The sequence below is a fragment of the Heptranchias perlo genome, chromosome 3, assembly GCF_035084215.1.
Source record: "Heptranchias perlo isolate sHepPer1 chromosome 3, sHepPer1.hap1, whole genome shotgun sequence".
Taxonomy (NCBI): domain Eukaryota; kingdom Metazoa; phylum Chordata; class Chondrichthyes; order Hexanchiformes; family Hexanchidae; genus Heptranchias; species Heptranchias perlo.
The window spans coordinates 78,734,528-78,755,427 of record NC_090327.1 but is presented as its reverse complement, the minus strand read 5'-3'; the positions used below and the strand labels follow the sequence as shown (position 1 = coordinate 78,755,427).

The following is a 20,900-nucleotide window of genomic DNA, read 5'->3' as shown; positions in this document are numbered from 1 at the left end:
TGATCACCAAAAATAAGCATTTTTAATAAAGGTTTCCACTTGTGAGTAACCTGATTTAAAATCACTGAAAATGACTTAAAAAATACTGAATAATTTAATAGTTTCATTGATGTACACTAGTCAGTTTCTTAGTAAATTAAATATTTTTTGATATGAAAAACTCTTAAAACGTGCCTACCAGTGCCTGTACGCCTTAGAAAATGAGTGCAATTTTAAGAGCCTTCCCGAACCAGTGCAATCGGTGGAATCTCGCAATTTTATCCTGGGGGCGTGGCCAGTTTTTTGGGCGGGGCCTGATCCGGGCGAATTGAATCTTGAACCAACGTAAAAGATCGCGGAAAACACGAACGTAAGTGGTTTTGGGTGTAACTCATGTTTAAGATTCCCCGATGTTTTGCGTTGGTTCGATCGATTCCGCCCGGATTGCACTGATGTTACTGCCGGAAACAAGTGGAAACTCGACCCCGTTATGTTTGCCTGGAACCAATATTGCAGCTATATGTCAGAAGCTGGTAGCTGCAATATAACTGTAGCATTAAAGTTACAATGTGGATCATGTGGCCAATGTGTAGAACACATTTTTTTTCCAAAATGCCACACTCAAATTCATTGTGAAGTTTCGGTGTGTGCTTTGCTGGAGCTCCTTGCCACAGGATGATTGAAAGAATGAAAAGTTCTTTTCTACAGTTTATAAATGAAACTCTTAAGACTTAACTGTGAAGAACATAAAAATCTTTAGAAACAGAAAACAGTCCCAAAGAAACCTAGCACTTTTTGATCGATCATCCCCACTCACCCACCTTTTCCCCATACCCTTCAGTCCCTGCTCTCTCTGGAAATAATAGTCACTTGAATCCATGTATACTTGCTCCTGCACCTTATCAAGGGCACAATCCTTCTTATAGTTGTTATGCTTAACTTTTTAAAACTTTTTTTAAAATTTAGATATTCTTTAGGTTCAGAATCTTAGAACATTCCAACCGTTGCCCTCTATGTTCCCAAGACTGCTTCCGGATGCCCAGTTTTCTAAGTAAGTTTGTAGTATGCCCAGGGATCAAATAAAGAACCCTCTTCACTATATTTCAGCTTATTGGTTTTGTTATTTGCTCTCTCAAGATCTTCCTTGACTTCGGAAGGCGTCAAAATGACAACAAACTGGACTGTGATTTAGGCTTTAATTAATTAGGCTTTAAACCAAATTAATTTATTAAACATTAAAAGAATAAGTGAACAGTGGTAATGACACAGCATAGATTTTACAGTAATTATTAAACTGAACTATCTCCTCAAGTAAATAGAAAATAAATAGTCGCAAGCACTGCACAAAACTTTGAATTCTATATGGTAGTTCTTTTCCCTTTGAACAGACTCCTCAGTTAGAACCAAACAGTTTGTGAACATTTTCCAGAAACTGCCTGAGACCGAACATATTTAAATAAATGTTGAATTCAAAAAACAATCTGCCAATCAAACACATGTTTCAACAAATCCCACAAAATGTTTGTATTTGAATTAAATGCCTTGGCCCCTCCTGTGAACACCAGTCTGAGATAAAACAACTAAAATTTGTAACATTTGTCCCAAAGTATACCGAGGCATGTTTTTCTGTGAGTGAATCTGGTTTTTAACCTTTGATATAATGTGGCAGAATTAAATAAGCCAATACCATGCTAAATTTTAGATAAAATGCTTTATTTTTGTCACAATTCTTCCTGCAATTAGGTGACTAAAAGTACATACACTACTCCAGACTTATCTAACCAATGCTTATACAGCAAAAATACAACCTTGATAGATTTGCACTCTATTTCTCTATTAATACAACCTTATTTGCCTTTTTAACTGCATCTCAGCACTGGGCTGGTGGTTCCTTAGATTTATCCACAATATGCCCCAGATCTCTTTCCTGATCAGCATGCTGTACCAATATTCCATTTAACATGTACTCCCTCTTTTGGTTCCTTGTTTCCTATTAATTATTTTACTCTTTTCCACATTTACTGGTCAATGGTGACCCCCAGGATGTTGATGGTGGGGGATTTGGCGATGGAAATGCCGTTGAATGTCAAGGGGAGGTAGTTAGACTCTCTCTTGTTGGAGATGGTCATTGTCTGGTGCGAATGTTACTTGCCACTTATGAGCCCAAGCCTGGATGTTGTCCAGGTCTTGCTGCATGCGGGCACGGATTGCTTCATTATCTGAGGGGTTGCAAATGGAACTGAACACTGTGCAATCATCAGCGAACATCTCCATTTCTGACTTTATGATGGAGGGAAGGTCATTGATGAAGCAGCTGAAGATGATTTGGCCTAGGACACTGCCCTGAGGAACTCCTGCAGCAATGTCCTGGGGCTGAGATGATTGGCCTCCAACAACCATTACCATCTTCCTTTGTGCTAGGTATGACTCCAGCCACTGGAGAGTTTTCCCCCTGATTCTCATTGACTTCAATTTTACTAGGGCTCCTTGGTGCCACACATGGTCAAATGCTGCCTTGATGTCAAGGGTGGTCACTCGCACCTCACCTCTGGAATTCAGCTCATTTGTCCATGTTTGAACCAAGGCTGTAATGAGGTCTGGAGCCGAGTGGTCCTGGCAGAACCCAAACTGAGCATCAGTGAGCAGGTTATTGGTGGGTAAGTGCCGCTTGATAGCACTGTCGACGACACCTTCCATCACTTTGCAGATGACTGAGAGTAGACTGATGGGGCGGTAATTGGCCGGATTGGATTTGTCCTGCTTTTTGTGGACAGGACATACCTGGGCAATTTTCCACATTGACGGGTAGATGCCAGTGTTGTAGCTGTACTGGAACAGCTTGGCTAGAGGCGCAGCTAGTTCTGGAGCACAAGTCTTCAGCACCGCAGCTGGGATGTTGTCGGGGCCCATAGCCTTTGCTGTATCCAGTGCACTCAGCCGTTTCTTGATATCACGTGGAGTGAATCGAATTGGCTGAAGACTGGCTTCTGTGATGGTGGGGATATCGGGAGGAGGCCAAGATGGATGATCCACTTGGCACTTCTGGCTGAAGATGGTTGCAAACGCTTCAGCCTTGTCTTTTGCACTCACGTGCTGGACTCCGCCATCATTGAGAATGGGGATGTTTACAAAGCCTCTTCCTCCCGTTAGTTGTTTAATTGTCCACCACCATTCACGACTGGATGTGGCTGGACTGCAGAACTTTGATCTGATCCGTTGGTTGTGAAATTGCTTAGCTCTGTCTATAGTGTATTGCTTCCACTGTTTAGCATGCATATAGTCCTGAGTTGTAGCTTCACCAGGTTGGGACCTCATTTTTAGGTACGCTTGGTGCTGCTCCTGGCATGCTCTTCTACACTCCTCATTGTACCAGTGTTGATCCCCTGGCTTGTTGGCAATGGTAGAGTGAGGAATATGCCGGGCCATGACATTACAGATTGTGCTGGAATACAATTCTGCTGCTGCTGACGGCCCACAGCGCCTCATGGATGCCCAGTTTCGAGCTGTTAAATCTGCTGATGTTGTGTATATGGACTTTCAAAAGGTGTTTGATAAAGAGCTACGTAATAAACCGTTAGCGAAATTGAAGCCCATGCGATTAAAGGGGCAGTGGCAGCGTGGATAAGAAATTGACTGAGAGACAGAAAGCAAAGAGTAGTGGTGAACGATTGGTTTTCAAACTGGAGGGAAGTATACAGTAGTGTCCCCCAAGGGGTCAATATGAGGACCACTGCTCTTTTTGATATGTATTAATGACCTGGCCTTGCCTATAAAGGGCACAATTTCAAAGTTTGCAGATGACACAAAACTTGGAAATGTAGTAAACAGTGAAGATAGTAGCAGACTTCAAGAGGACATAGACAGACTGGTGAAATGGGCAGACACTTGGCAGATGAAATTTAATGCAGAGAAGTATGAAGTGATGCATTGTGGAAGGAAGAATAAGGAAAGGCAATATAAACTACATGGTACAATTTTAAAGGGGGTGCAGGAACAGAGAGCCCTGGGGTTCACATGCACAAATCTTTGAAGGTGGCAGGAAAAGTTGATAAGGCTGTTATCAACTTTATAAATGGAGGCATAGAGTACAAAAGCAAGGAGGTTATGCTAAACCTTTATAAATAACTGGTTAGGCCTCAGCTGGTGGAAGCAGATTCAAGTAACTTTCAAAAAGGAATTGAATACATACTTGAAAAGGAAAAATTTGCAGAGCTATGAGGAAAGAGCAGAGGAGTAGGACTAATTGGATAGCTCTTTCAAAGAGCCAGCACAAACACGATGGGCTGAATGGCTTCCTTTTGTGCTGTATGATTCTATGATTTATTAAATTAATTAATAGAAAATTGCAGTGATTGGGCACCTGAATTCCTGATATGCACTCCAGGAGCACGTGTTCATAAAATTACCCCCTACACTATCTTCTATTTCACTCCCATAAAAACTATAGCATTAACTGTAATTTCTGAGACCATCAGACTGCACACTTTGTTGGATGCAAAGCAAAGTTTAAAAAGTAATTTCCTGCTTTTTTTCTGACTTTGGGGACGAGCGAGGTATTTACAATCAGAAACCAACCCCCAGAGAAACAATCACCCTCCAATTGACCTCAGAATGTGCCTAAGAGGAATTGTCCTCTAATTGACTCAGGGATGTGCTTATGTACAGCAATTACAGCTTTTGGCCTTAAAAGGATACAGCTCGACCTAGCAGTAAAAAAATGCATTGTGCATTACATGGTTTAGTATTCCTGTCTTTGCAGCATGTCATTCAACTTACCATAAGCAAACCTGCAGGAGATCACCTGTGACATTTAAATTGTTACTGGGGTAAACATAATAAGCAGCACTTAAATTCTTGACTCTGGATGGTTGTATTTTTAAAAATCTGATAATCCACATCTCATCAAAACAAAAACTGCAGTAGAACGTGGGAGAACCTTTATCGTTTTGAATATTTATTCAGCTAATGTGGTATAAACACAGTGGAGTTGAAAATCCTTAGGGCCAAGGGGGATTCCCAGTGAGCGTCAGGCATAAAAGGCCCAACAAAATCTAAAATTTGAGCGAGACATGGATATGCTGGGCCTCCGCCCAGAAGTTTTCAGCCTACCAATTTGCACAGGGGCCTGAGACAGGACAAACTTCAGTCCGCCCCCTGAAGTAAGAGGGGGTAGCACTGAGGACAGTGAATTCCCCCATTGGGAATTTCCTTAGCCTCAGCCCCCTTACTGCCCAATGAGCCAGTTTTTTCTTATTATCTCCACCATGTAGTTTCATAATTTCTCTCTTACAGAACCCAGTAATGTTAGAACTACTGGAACTTATTCTTACTTTCAATTATCTCTCCCTTCCGAAGGTTGTGAATAGGTTACTACAGAAACCAGAGTGGGCTCAAATCCTGGAAGTTTGGATTTGCAAGCCATCACCTTAACCTCAGCTTCCTTTTAGTACCTTGGTGTGAAGATTGGAGAGAGCATGTTCTTACTGCCTAGGAAAATTATTAATCAGAATCATATTGTTCCATATCGAAAGATTTCAGATTCCTCCTTTTAATGACATCTATTTTTTTTCCCTCTTGTGATAGCCCTTATTTTTTATTAAATCTTTATTCTATAGTGTGATTAGTAATTTCACTGCCTATGGAGTTGCTGTTTCTTATGTGAGTATCGAAATGGAGAATTCCCATGTGTGAACTAACAGGACAGCAGCAAGCTGTGTTAAGAATTTATTTAAAGAAATATTAAAGTGTTACCAGAAGGTATTTTCCCATGGGATAAATAGACCAGCTGAACAGTGTCAGTGAGCTGCAGATGTTTTTTGGGTCATATGAAGGACCACCATAGCTCAGTTGTGTAGGCTCAGCTTTTGAGCTTGTAGGCCTTTCAAACTTGTTAAAGAGGCTGTGTATTTTTAAGTCACCAATGAGATACAGTATTTTCCATTTCTCTCCCCTAGAGTCTGCACCTTTATGATATTTAATTCGTTTGCAGCGTAAATTTGATAAGCAATGTTGTGTCTGGGTGATTGTTTTTCTATTTTCTAGCAGTCATGATAGAAACAGTTTACTAAGTATTTTTCTGAAAACTTCTAAAATAAAAGAATTGTGCCAACATGGTGAAGTGACATAGATAAGTTCACTGTATTTATACACAAAGGAGGGCACAGTGACAACATTACATTATGACATGCATTGGTTCTGGTGCTAAAAAACTATTTCTTAATCCACATATAAAAGCATTATTTTAACCTTTTCTTTAAAATCTAAAATCTGCACAATAGCAAATACAGATGCAGAACCCAATATACAGTTTCAGTGGAGGTAAAAGCTAGCCCAAAATTTCACCCGCATGGAGGATCCATTTCTAATCCCTAATCCCGTTGAAGAAAGCTTCACTATCCTATTCCTTTTTTATCCTTCCAAAACACCAGAAATATCTGGATTTTAATGTTCCTTGCGTTCAAAGATAACAACAGCTTAATCTATGGAACACTATTCATAAGGGAGCTGTTTCAATGGTGGATATCTATGTACGTACTTTGCTCAACTAAAGCTTAAATGAATAATATTTGTTGAGTCAGGACTTGATTCTCTTATAAATCAAATTTATGACCGTATGAAACAGGATTATCCTACAATACTATTGTGAATGAAATTTGAATAATAATTATTGGGAAAGTTATCTCAAAGACTTAAAAAGACCAATGAGATTGTATTACCATAAATTATGATCAGATCTCACACATATCTGTCTACAACAAAAACAATTACAATACAATTTCCACAGTTTTTCTTCTTTTAGAATGGAAAACCGTTTTTCCGTGTTATCTCCTGAAAACAATGGATATTGGATGGAATATTTAGATTCAGACATGCAAAGACATTCACATCAAACTGAGGACATCCTGCAAGATTACTCATTAGGGAGCAATATCACAGGCTGTTCAGCGAAGTCAGAAGGGCACTGCCTTCCCGAAAAAATATTTGGCATACCGTTTCTTGCTTTTTTTTGCAACCAATATAACGTGATGATGTAAGTCCTGTTGAAAAGCAGTCCTGTGTTACTTAAGCGTAAGGGTGTCATGATGAAAGAGATCACAAGGGCCTTATTACTCTTTCTCTTCAAAATAAGAAAGTGTTTGCCAAACTTTTGCTCCTTTAAGTTTATTAATTCTCCCATTAACTCAGCTGTTACCTTGTTTTCATATCTTGCTGCATTTTAAAGAAATAATCTAATAGCAGAATGACTCAACAAATACGGCAAAGTACATACTTTGATATCTATCACCTAGCTAGCTTCCCTAGGCTTACTCATGACCAGTGTTCCACAGATTAAGCTTTGGATACCAAGGAAAGGTGGAATCCAGATACTTCTAGGCCTGGATTTCAACTTGGAGCCGGGAACTCAGTGAATTTGCGCGCGGGGAACCCGGAAGTCAAGTTTGCGCGTTTAAATCTGTGATCATAGAATCATAGAAAGGTTACAGCATGGAAGGAGGCCATTCGGCCCATCGAGTCCGTGCCGGCTCTTTGCAAGAGCAATCCAGTTAGTCCCACTCTCCCACCCTATCCCTGCAACGCTGCCAATCTTGTCCTTTCAAGTACTTATCCGGTTCCCCTTTGAAAGCCATGATTGATTCTGCCTCCACCACCGCCCGATCCATTCCAGATCATAACCACTCGCTGTGCAAAAAAGTTTGTCCTCATGTTACCTTTGGTTCTCTTGCCAATCACCTTTAATCTATGTCCTCTGGTTCTTGACTCATCCGCCAATGGGAATAGTTTCCCTCTATCTATTCTGTCCAGGCCCTTCATGATTTTAAATACCTCTATCAAATCTCCTCTCAATCTTCGCTGTTCCAAGGAGAACAACCCCAGCTTCTCCAGTTTAGCCACGTGACTGAAGTCCCTCATCCCTGGAATCACTCCAGTAAATCTTTTCTACACCCTCTCTCAGGCCTTGACATCCTTCCTAAAGTGCGGTGTCCAGAACTGGACACAATACTCCAGTTGTGATCGAACCAGTGTTTTATAAAGGTTCATCATGACTTCCTAGCTTTTGTACTCTATGCCTCTATTTATAAAGCCCAGGATCCCGTATGCTTTTTTAAAAAATATCTAATTATCCAAAACATTATACAAAAAAAGGAACACAGCAAAAACAGCCCTAGTTACATGTGAACTGCACAACGTTGTCTATGCAATATGATACAAACAATGCCACATCTAGTACATAGGAGAGACAGGGAACAGTCTAAGGATGAGGCTCACTGGGCACCTCAGTGCTATTACAATGAAGGATGTATACAAACCTACGACCTGACATTTCATGGAGCATGGTCTTGAGACCCCGGAGATCACAGTATTGGAGACCAACATGAACTGGACAACCTCACAAAGGAAAAGGAGATATAAGCACTGCCCCAGTCAAGAGCAGTCCAGGCTCCACCACTCTATCCAGCCCTTTAATTATTTGATGCACCTCAAGTTTACACTGCTCTAAAGAAATCAAGGGATACAATTCCAACACCAATAATAAAACACTCAATATACAAGCAAACAACCACTATTTGGGGCCAAAACTTAGTAAAATCCAGTGATCACAACTCGATTGCAGGCAATTATCTTTGTTTCCGGGTTTCGCATCTCCAAGCTGCGCAGCGGCATACTATGCACCCGAATGACGCGATCGGAACTGCAGTATTTAAGGGGCCAGTTCAAAAATGGATTTTGGAGGAGAAATGAAAAATGGAGTCCAGGAGAGCAAAGGCAGCACCTAGGTTTACTGATGCCTCCCTAGATGTACTACTGGCTGCAGTGAGAGCCAGGAAGGAGGTTCTTTTTCCAAGGCATGGCAGGAAGAAACCTTGTTCTGTCACCAAAAAGGCAAGAGGTAACAAGCAGGAGCACAGTGCCCAGGAAGCTGGAGTGCAGGAAGTGCTTCAATGACCTGACCAGGTCTGGAAAAGTGAGTAAATTTGTTGATTCACCCACCTCCCATTGAGTATAACACCCCCATCCCCCTTCATCACTCTGTCTTGGCACGCCTACTCCACCACAATATTCCTCACACCCACTTGAGTGTCACCAGCAACCATCCTTCACTTTCTATCCACTTGCTCACCTCCCCATTTATGCAACGAACAAGGTCACTCACTCCAATCCTGATGCATCTGTGTGAGTGACCCTCTGATGCATCTGTATGATAGTTATCCTCACCCAATGCACTGCAACCATCGGGTGAATACGGCACCTTCAGTCACTCACAGGTCTGTTCTTTCTCCTCTTGTAGGAGAAAATAGCACAAACCGCAAGAGAGAGGATGAGGACTGATGGTGGACCTCCACAAATTGTGGAACTAACTGATGCGGAGGAGGACTCAATGGAGATAAGTGGGACATCTGTGGTCCTCTCAATCGGAGATGGAGAGACTGGGAGCTCACGGATAGCTGGTGACAAAATTTAAAACATCTTTCACAAAGGTGCTGACTTTATATAATCAGTGCCTAAAGTTTGAAAAGCCGTAATATGGAAATTGGCAAGATTGTTATTGTGCCAAGAATAAGTCATTATGCTTTCTTTTGTCTTCCAGGACCTTCATGCCTACAAGAACAGTTTGTGGATATGGATAATGTTGATTCCTCAGAGGACCTCATTCCTTCTGAGGAAGCACCGTCACAGGATATGTAGCCATGCACCATTGCAGATACTCGCACTTCAGTGGGTCCTCTTATACAGATAGCTGGGTTGTCCACTGATGATTGACAACTTACAAGTGAGCACGAGTAGACATTGGTGGCAGGGGCAGTTATGGAGAGTCCGCATCGGAGGGCGCACTCCTCTCCAAGCTCTGCCCAGCTGGACACAGATGCTGAACTCCGGGGGCAATCGTTGAGAATGAGAATGACTGAGGTACTGGAACACCTTTGCGAGATACTGGAAGACATGCCACGCGCATTCTCCACAATCGCTGAGAGGCTGGAGGTGACCAACTCCAGCATTAGTGGAGTGATGTCACAGGTAAGTTTGAGAATGTCTGCAATGGAGAGAGTGACCACCTCCATTGAGCTTCAAGCACGGCCCACAAATGAGTTTATGCAGGCCATGACAAGTGGCCTTTCAATGTGTTACTGATCTTCACCAAGCTGCTCTTCAGCAGAATGATAGGAGTAATATGGCGCTGGCCCAGGAGAGGGATGATGGTGAAAGAGTACCTAGAAGTGGGAATTCCACTCAGAGCATTCCCACTTCTCACCTGTTGCCCCCTTCCCCCAACCAGTACCTGAAATAATGGCTCCTCTCCCGATGGCCGAGTCTGCCCCTGCACAGGAGCAGGTGGAGCAGTCTTTGGCGGGGCCCTCAAAATGCTCCAAAACCCAAAGGGCATAGGTCAAAAGCATCTCAGCAGTCAGAACCAGGATCTGAGCAGCCTACCACTATCTCTGCTGAAGCCACAGGGGATGCACCACGTAGAAACACTGAGAAGTGTAAGTTTAAGCACTTATAGTTCACCAAGGGTAAGGTGTTAGTACAAATGTTATGTGGTGATTTCTATTTCTTTTTATGTTGGCACATAAAATGTATTCATTATCACCACTTCCAAATCTTGGCCAATAATTGCTTCCAGACTTTCAAGTGGACCTTTCATTTGCTTCATGATGAATGCCAATACATGATGACACCCATTGGGCAGCTGTGTAATTAGTATATGCGTCGTTGAAGAACTGTTTTGTGCAAAGTGAGGTGGGGTGGGGGAGGGGGTTTGATGGTCGCGGTGGTGATTGTTCCAGGCATGAGTATCTCAATAATCTTTATTTTTGGACTGTCAACATGAGAATCTGTGAGAGATGAGAGCATCCGTGGCATCCCACATAACAATGTACGTGGCTAGTGTGATGGGTGCACCATTGTCATATTCATCCTCCTTGTCCTCCTCCTCCTCTTCCTCTTCCCCAATGTTCTAGCCAATAGAGGATGATTGACGAGCGCCTTCATCCGTGACCACTTCTAAACCTCTCTACAGCGCCATGTTGTGCAGGACACAGAACACCACGATTATCCTAGACACCCTCGCTGGCGAATACTGAAGGGCTCCCCCAGACCTGTTGAGGCATCTGAAGCGCTTCTTTAGCATGCCTAAGGCTTGCTCAATGACACACCTGGTGGTCGTGGCTCTGGTTGTATCGCTCTTATGCCTCGTTGGTGGGGTTCCTCATAGGTGACATGATCCACATTTGCAGGGGGTATCCTTCTCTCCAAGGAGCCAGACCTTAAGTCTGTCTCCTGTCTGGAAAAGGTCTGGAACGTTTCACTGGCACAAAATGAAGGCATCATGACAGCTGTCAGGGAACCTGGCTCACACTTGCAGAAATCTCTTGTGGCCGCACAGCAGCTGCGCATTGATGGAGTGACAGCCCTGTCGGTTAATGAATACTCCTGGCTCATGTGGTGGTCCTCAGATTGCTATAAGTGAGCAATCGATTGCACCCTGCACCTGTGGGAAGCCAACCAGAGAGTCAAAACCCGCTGCCCACTCATTCAGGCTGATGTCGTCGCGGGGGAAGTTCATGTAATTGGACGCCCTGGCAAATAACCCATCCGCCACCTGCCTTATGCACTTATGTGCAAACGATTGACACACCCCGAAGATGTCACCAGTGGTGCCCTGAAAGGATCCGAAATTAAGAGCAGTGGTTACTTTTACTGCGACAGGCAATGCGTGGCCACCAGGTCCAGCAGGGAGCAGCTGTTTCTGAAGGAGGCTGCAGATGTCTGCGACCACCTGCTAATTCAACCTGAACCTGCGTAGGCACTGCTCCTCAGAGAGGCCCAGGAAGCTCAGCCTCTGCGTGTACACCCTCTCACTTGGGCAATGCCTCCTGTGACCTTGGCCTTGCTGTTGGTTCCCTGTCTGCTGTTCTCCAGGTCCTTGTTGCGCACCTGCAGATCCCAGAACTGCATGATGTGCCTGCCACGGATGGTGATTTTCCTCCTCCTCTGATGTACTCTGGAATACACCCATTGCGCCCCCCCATCTTGATCTTGTCAGTTTGAGAGGCTCCAAAATGTTGATAGATTTGTCTGAACACAAGAATTCTCAGTGTCAACAAAGAACTCTCAGTCTAAACACAAAGAACTCCCAGCCAAACATTTGCCTGAGAGAACTGAGTGACCAGCTGCAATACCTTACCTTTTATTGAGATGTGTCAATCACAGGTTTAAAGGGCCAAATGAGCTTTGGCTGCATCGCACCTCCATTTCAATGGGGTGTTTCAGAAGCCAAGGGAAACCCGTGCAGTCGAAGTTACATCCGTTTCTGTTGCAGAATCCACAAAAAATTAAGATCCTCAACTGTTTAAATGACCTAAATTGCCCCTTTAACAATCCGGTCACCAACATTAAGTGCGGACGGGACTTCCGGATTTCGGTTGTGCGCACATTCTTAACCGCCTGGGTTAAACCCAGAAATGGGCGCGTTGAAGCCAGGATGCGGGCCCGCTTCCAATACCTATTATTTTAATCTCCCACCCGACCACAACCCACCTGTACTTTGGAGTTAAAATCCCCCCCTAGTGTTTTGGAAAGATAAGATAGTGAAGTTGGCTTCAAAGGGATCAGTGTTTTTTTTAAAGCTACAATATATGTCATAATAACTCATCTCTATTTGGGCTATCATCCTATTACACTTATGTGGACCAGCTCCTGTGGAAATGTCTTAGATATCAGATCACTGGGCCTGCCACAGAGGACTGGGTTAACTCCAACTTCCCATTGCCATACCCAGCATTTAGAAACAACTCGACTCTCCACACTTCCAAGTTCCTGTTCTCAGTCTAATTGCTGCTAGGTGCTGAGTGAAGGTCAAACATCTCCTCACAAAGAAAGGTAAAATCAGAGGTATCTTTGGACCACAGTTGGCTCTGAGCTGCATTGGTAGGTGCTCACATGCTTGCCAACATTTTCGATTGCAAATGATGCATAGTTTGGGGAGATGAAGGAAGGGAAATTAAAAGGTTCATGTCCTTACAACAAAAAAAATCCAATGGTGGAGTTATACTCAGTTTTACACTTTTGCTTCTGACCCCACTCAGCATCTCGAGCACTGTTCCATATGGGCCTCCAGAGGCCTCAGTGTAAAACTGAGGACTTACGTAATCAATGAACCTTCAGATATTAAGTAAACTTAACAAATTGACAACAATATTATTGAACTTTTTTTAAAGTATAACCAAACTGTAGTGATAAACGTTCAGTCAACCTATAGATTAAAACTTCAGAGCAGTTTCAAAGATTTGGCCAGCAGTCTTGGCATTTAATTAAGCTTACTGTCATCAATTGCAACCCGCTCGACTCCCATGAATTACTTAATCAAAAGATACAGTCGCCTTGTTGCCAGAGTGGCTGTATATTGACTCCAAAGACAGTGGGATATGAATTTGAATTGCAACTCCAGCTGACATTTGAACTTGAATGTTGCCATTTGGTGGCCTAGAAATTAGATGACGCCACATTTGTTTTACAGGTGTAGAACAGGTGTCTTAGCATCTAACATGGTGGGCGGTGTGTGCGCACTCATTCCGTGCCGGAAATGTGCTGCCCGCCAAATTGGTAAAGCCTCTTGCATAGCTGTCCATGGCCCATGCCTGAAACAGGCGTCCTCCTCCAGCTCCACATTAAATTTACAGGCTGCTGCTGACTACCGCTCGCCCCCTCCCGATTGCTTCCCGCAACCCCCCACCCCCGGACTTTATATATGACCTTGGCCGGCGTCTGAGGTGGCCAATCTTGGTGCCTTCAGGGTGAGCTACCTTTGGAGCGCGTGACTGACGCGTGCAGCTCGCCAGTAATAAACAAATGAGGCCAGCGAACCAATTTTCCATGTTCTGGCCACTGGCTTCATTAGGTGCGTGCAGCGCACAGCACCGGGATCGTTCCCTGATTCAACTGCGATCCAATTTCTAGATCAGTGAATATGGTAAGTATTCACTCAGCCACTAGATGGAGCATTGGACAGCAATGGGTTGCATCTTATGGCAGAAAATATACTTCTATGTCCGGGGTATGCACCACCGAAAGATTTTTTGAGGTGGAAAAGCATCACATGACCAGTCTGTAGATAGATCAATCCCATTATCGTCAGGAATAGGAAGCAGACATGGTGAAGATAACCATCCTTCCTTAATATTTATCCCCCTACACTTCTGTAAACACTTGAGACACCTTTAGGCATTAATACTTATCCTTTACAAATGATAATTTGCCTGAAAAACTGAATCTGTTGCCACAATAAGAGCAGCTGTGCTGAACGTTTATGTTCATGACTGCCTAACTTCCACCTCCGTAACATCGCCCGCCTCCGCCCCTGCCTCAGCTCATCTGCTGCTGAAACCCTCGTCCATGCCTTTGTTACCTCTAGACTTGACTATTCCAATGCTCTCCTGGCTGGCATCCCATCTTCCACCCTCCATAAACATCAGTTCATCCAAAACTGCTGCCCGTACCCTAACTCGCACCAAGTCCCGTTCTCCCATCAACCCTGACCTACATTGGTTCCCGGTCCAGGAACGCCTCGATTTTAAAATTCTCATCCTTGTTTTCAAATCCCGCCATGCCCTCGCCCCTCCCTATCTCTGTAACCTCCTCCAGCCCTACAACCCTCCGAGATCTCTGAGCTCCCCCAATTCTTGCCTCTTGCGCATCCCCGATTTTAATCGCTCCACCTTTGGCGACCGTGCCTTCAGCTGCCTAGGCCCTAAGCTCTGGAATTCCCTTCCTAAAACTCTCCGCCTCTCTACCTCTATCTCCTCCTTTAAGATATTCCTTAAAACCTACCTCTTTGACCAAACGTTTGGTCACCTGCCCTAATACCTCCTTACGTGGCTCGGTGTCAAATTTTGTTTGATGATCGCTCCTGTGAAGCACCTTGGGGCGTTTTACTCCGTTAAAGGTGCTATATAAATGCAAGTTGTTGTTGTTGTTGTTGACACCTATATCAGAATCTAGTGTGTGGTCAGGATAGAATTTAATGGAGGGATAATTTCCAGATATGAAATCAGCCACAGATTATAGTGTAAAATAATTAGAAGTGCACATTTTAATGTGGTAGAATAGACGCACACTACAACATCGTAAAATCTTTGCTGTAAAAGTATGACCACAATCCTGGGCAAACACTGCAACTTCATGCTGTTTCCTTGTTTCCAGCCAGTCCATGTGTGGTAAGTGAGTGGAGTCACTGGAGTGGCTGTGCTGAGCAATGCCAACCAACTATGCGGATTCGACGGCGTCACATTGAGCAAGAACCTGAGAATCATGGAGATCCTTGCCCAGCACTGGAGGAACGAGCAGGCTGTCTGGAGTACATGAATTACCAGGGTGCACATTGCGGACAGTCTCATGGTACAGATCTGTTAGTTTTCACTCTCACTCTCACATAGTCTTTAGGATTCTCGTGTTGATTTATCTAAAAATTGCTTTTGATTTGTGAGAAAGCTTTTTCGGGCACTGCAAATTGACGTTATTATATTTTCTTTTGTTTATTAAAGTGAAACATGTCAGGTATCGGGGCAATGGAACATTTTCCAATCCCCTATTTCACCGGTGTTATCATCAAGAACTCCCACATCAGCTATAGCATGGATTAGATGTAGAAATATGCTCATTGTATGAGGTACCTTAATCCTAAACCCAGAAAAATATCCTAAAGTGTAACAGTATGAATTTTCCATTGCCCACACTAGCTATACTTACGGCGTCTTTGAGTGAACTGCCAATTGATGCCAAACCCGGGTCATTTTGTGTAGTGGAATGAATGATCTCATTTCACTTGGGATCCTTAGAGCTGGCAGAGAGAAGACACTATTGTTCTATTAGTCAGGGTTGGATTTGTATCCAGATCTCCGCAGTGAAAGGACAGAGGTTTAACTCAGTGTGACACTACATAACCATTTTCTTAGAAATGTAATTGTCACATCTGACTCTGAAAGCATTCACTAGGCCATGGGGCCTTTCTGTATAACTTTGCATAACTGAGCATGAAGCTTCCAGCAATATCTCTGCTAAATGGATGATGTTTGATGGAGAGATATCAGTTTGAGAGGAAGAAAAAAGATGTTGATATTCAGAGAATTCTGACTATAGTAGCAGTCAAAGTACAACAGTTTTTTTCATTGCAATTGTAACAACCCTGCAGACTGAAAAGCAACCATTATGATAACATCAGTTTACTTGCAGGCCTGATTATAGACTAGCACTGAATGCTGTTCATTAATATTAAATTCTTCGTAATATAGAAAGAACTTCCATTTATATAGCACCTCTCATGACCTCAGAACGTCCCAAAGTGCTTCTCAGCCAATGAATTACTTTTAAAGTGTGGTCACTGTTGTAATGTAGGGAAATGCGGCAGCTAACCATACTGCAAAATAATGGATTTTGTACATATTAAGAAATTTGCTTCACCGTATATGATTAGTTGATAAGCCTGTTAGGCTACATTGACATTGTCTTGTTTGGTTGTGTCTTTACTCTTAAAAATGAATTAAGTAACTGGTCTAATTATGCAGCTTTTGATTCAACCTTTTGGTTTTACTGTTCTAGTCCCTGCTTTCATAAGCACAGCAGAATACAATAAAGAAAGAAGAAAGCGTGCTTTGTTTGAAGATAAAGAGATTCCTGGGTGAGTAACAATCTTCACTGTAATACCAGTTTATCACTCTGAACAGGATTGGCTGGATGTGAATCAAATATAAAATAGTATATGTCTTTATTTGCTCAATTTGAATAGTTGGCAAAATCTGTGCTATACTGTATTACTACTTAGAAAGGAGATTTATAACTGAGACTGCAAGTGAACACTGAGTAAGTACTCCAGTGTTTTGACAAAAGGTTTCTACCTGAAACTTTAACCTATATTTTCTCTTTTCAGTTGCTGATGGCCCTGCTGTATATTTCCAGAATGTTCTGCTTTTATTTCAGATTTTCATCATTTTGAATTTTTTTCTATTTAAATTTTATTGAGAGAGAGAATATATGAATTGTTCAGGAAAAGAAAGAATATGCAACTGCAAAGCTGCAGAATAGAAGGTGCAAATTATTTCAACATGGTGAGAGAAAACAAAATACAGGGAGCGGGGATTAGAACAAGTGTAAGGCAGCATAACGTGTGCAGGAGAGAAGAATCTGTAATTGCAAAGCAACATGGTAAGAAAAAGTGCAAGTGAATCTGAAGTGTCTTATACTACTGAGTCAGGAAGAGATACTCAAACAGATGGAAAAGAATGGTATGAAAAGCGGGACGCTTTAATTGTTCTGTATGGAGAAGAGATTCCAATTCGTCAGACCTGACTGCAGTCTGGCAATGATTCAGTTTTTAAAAATAAATAGTGAAACTAATCCAGTGATTATACATTAGACCCTTAAATATATGACAAGTTCAATTCCTCAATTTGATACTTTCCCTCAGACTTCCCTTCTAGTGTTTTGCCAGCTTTGACCATGACACTAAGGAAGCAGGGAAAATGGCCCAGGAGGTACATTCTTGCGCTGATCAGGCCTGCCTCCTGGCAACTCGACCAAATTGTGGCATTGTGCCAGTGGAAACCTGTACAGCTGAATCATCCTACTCTTCTGACCAATTGAGAAGTCTAGTGGTAAAGAAGGCATGAACGAAACAGGAAACAACATAGTTAACATAACATTTTTTAATGCAATTTTACACTGGCTTAGTGATTGTTTTGGTGAAAGAACCATGATCGGTCAGTAAGTGATCTGAGGGCTCCTCAGTACAAGCTGGCTAACTTGTGGATTTATTACCTGTTTTGAACTCCATTATCCATTTCAATTTTTCTTCTCACCAAATTCAGGCATAAACAAGCAAGATAAATATTTTCTTTTCATATCTTTTGTGGAATGATTCTACAAGCAGCTCCTGACAGTAGAAATCATATGACCATAATTTAAGTAAAATAAAAGTTCCAGTTCTACAGCAGAAGGAGACAGAATTCTAAGTATTATCTCAAAGAAGCAGCTGGCTTCATTCCTTAAAAGGACAAAGCATGCTTTTGATTGCTCACCAAGACTTATATAACAATGAGCATGTGCTGCACCCTGTCTATGGAGAATAGGTCTCTCTGGTCAGGAATGCAGTCACAATGCTCCTTGTTCAATGGCAAGTATGCGTCAGAAATATAGGGGTTGATTTTAACTTAGCCAAATCGGCGTTAACGAGACGTTAACAACCTCACTTTGGGGTTGGTAGACTTACTGCCCCGTTAACACTGACACCGCCGCCATTTTTAAAAGAGTTTACTGCTGAATGGCTGAAGCACCTGCCTGTTTCAAATGGTAGGCCCTTTTAATATGCAAATCGGGGTCCTATGATGTACATTGGACCCTGATTGCCATTTTAGAACTGATGTGTGCGGAACATGTGCCATCTACTCTCTGACCAGTTTTACGGACAGTACAGTAAAAGAGGCCACAAAAAGGTAAATAATCTGGGGTTGCTCCCATCCTGGGCTCCTCTCCCATGATCCCTCCATCCCACGATCGCGAATCGTCACCCCCACCTGGGGCTTCCCTTGCGGCCAGCAGGCGGCCTCTGAGCTGCCCAATATTTTGCCGGCTTAAATCTGGCGAGTTTTACTGGGATGCCGGTTCAGTGACTGCACCTTGACAGTTCTAGTTAAATGATGCCCAGGCCACAGTGTGACTCTGGCCTCTTCGCTTGTGTCTGCCCCATAGATTCAAGTTTTATAACACAGGTGTAAAAGTCAACAATAACAACTCACATTTATATTGCACCTTTAATGTAGCAAAATGTTCTGGAGCATTTCATAGTTGGCGGTCAGACCTGAGTAGGAGTGACATTAGGGAAGGTAGCGGAAAGTGCTGCCTTTTTAAAGGAGCTTTTAAAGGGGGAAGGGATTAAGCAAGAGGTAGGGATTGAGAGAATTGCAGAATGTGGCAGCAAGGTAATGGTAGAGTAGAGGGAAGAGAGGGGGTGGGGGGGACATTTAATGGGCTAAAGTTGGAAGAGTACACATTGTGGCTAGGTATATAGGCCTGGGTGACGATCCAGAGGTAGGGAAGAGCGAGGCCATGGAAAGAATTGAAGACAAGGATGAGGATTTTAAAATCAATGTGCTAATGGACGGGCAGTTAATGGAGGGTGGGAGGTAGGTGAACAAGAATTTGTACAAATATAGGGTGTGGGAATTGTAGTTGATGTATGCTGCAGCTCAGGGGACTAGCAAGAGGGGCGTTGTTAAAGGCGAGGGGTAAAGTAGGGACAGACACAGGCCAGGAGGTAGAAGTACGCAGTTTTGATGATGGACTGGATGAGGGGTTTAAAACTCAGCTCAGGGTAAAGTTGGATACAAAGGTTGTGTACTATTGAGATATGTTTGAGTGAAAAGAAAAAAAGAACTTGCATTTAAAAAGTGCCTTTCACAACCTTAGGACATCCCAAAGTGCTTTACAGGCAATGAAATACCTTTTGAAGCATTGTCATTGCTGTAATGTAGGGGAACATGGCAACCAATTTGTTAGCAAGGTTCCACACACATGGCTGGCGGCAATGTGTCGATGAGAAATAGAATTTTGTGGCACATTGAAGATGACTGTATGGACATGGGAGGAGAATCCATTCCAGGAGATGTGCTGGCTTCCTTCAGACCATTGACAAGAGGTGGTGGAAGAGGATGGAGTGTTCAACTATTTTGAAAGTTGTGGAGAAGGTGAGGTGGCATGATGGCAGATTCCTAGGGTAAAGCATCAGGATGAAGGCAGCAAAAAAGGATGTGTGGAGGTTGGGCAGGGGTCCTTTGAGGGGTATGGTGAAGAAAGATGGAGAGGAGGCAGTTGGGACTTTTACTAACAGAGTCCAGAACAGAATATAGAGTGGGGTCATAGCAAGACTGGGAGACAGCTGAAGGGGCGTGGGGGTGGGGGGAGTGGGGCTCAAGTCTGGAGCTACCTTCAATGCCTGCAACTTATATTGTTAAAAAATATTAACATAAGAAACAATAGTGTGTTTAAAAATATACCGTAATAGGAACCATAGAAACATAGAAAATAGGAGCAAGAATAGGCCATTCGGCCCTTGGGGCCTGCTCCGCCATTCAAAATGATCATGGCTGATCGTCTAACTCAGTACCCTGTTCCCGCTTTTTCCCCATATCCCTTGATCCCTTTAGCATTAAGAAATATATCTATCTCCTTCTTGAATACATCTAATGACTTGGCCTCCACTGCCTTCTGTGATAGAGAATTCCACAGGTTCACCACCCACTGAGAGAAGAAATTTCTCCTCATCTCGGTTCTAAATGGCATACCCCGTATCCTGAGACTGTGACCCTTGGTTCTGGACTCCCCAGCCATCGGGAACATCCTCGCTGCATCTGGTCTGTCTAGTCCTGTTAGAATTTTATATGTTTCGATGAGATCACCTCTCATTCTTCTAAACTCTAGTGAATATAGGCTTAGCCGACCCAATCTCTTAGAGTCATAGAGTCATAGAGTTATACAGCACGGATAGAGGCCCTTCGGCCCATCGTGTCCGCGCCGGCCATCAGCCCTGTCTACTCTAATCCCATATTCCAGCATTTGGTCCGTAGCCTTGTATGCTATGGCATTTCAAGTGCTCATCCAAATGCTTCTTGAATGTTGTGAGGGTTCCTGCCTCCACAACCCTTTCAGGCAGTGAGTTCCAGACTCCAACCACCCTCTGGGTGAAAAAGTTCTTTCTCAAATCCCCTCTAAACCTCCCGCCTTTTACCTTGAATCTATGTCCCCTTGTTATAGAACCCTCAACGAAGGGAAAAAGCTCCTTAGTATCCATCCTATCTGTGCCCCTCATAATTTTGTACACCTCAATCATGTCCCCCCTCAGCCTCCTCTGCTCCAAGGAAAACAAACCCAAT

At 43.1% G+C, this 20,900-nt stretch overlaps 1 protein-coding gene across 1 annotated transcript in view; it reads left to right on the top strand.

The window, feature by feature from the left end:
* Nucleotides 1–20,900, top strand: part of LOC137306639 (somatomedin-B and thrombospondin type-1 domain-containing protein) — a 30,397-nt gene that overhangs the window by 4,592 nt on the left and 4,905 nt on the right. Inside the window, exons 2-3 of the mRNA XM_067975973.1 lie at nt 15,181–15,375; nt 16,576–16,654. Of these exons, the coding sequence (XP_067832074.1) occupies nt 15,181–15,375; nt 16,576–16,654 (274 nt within the window). The remainder of the gene's footprint in view (nt 1–15,180; nt 15,376–16,575; nt 16,655–20,900) is intronic.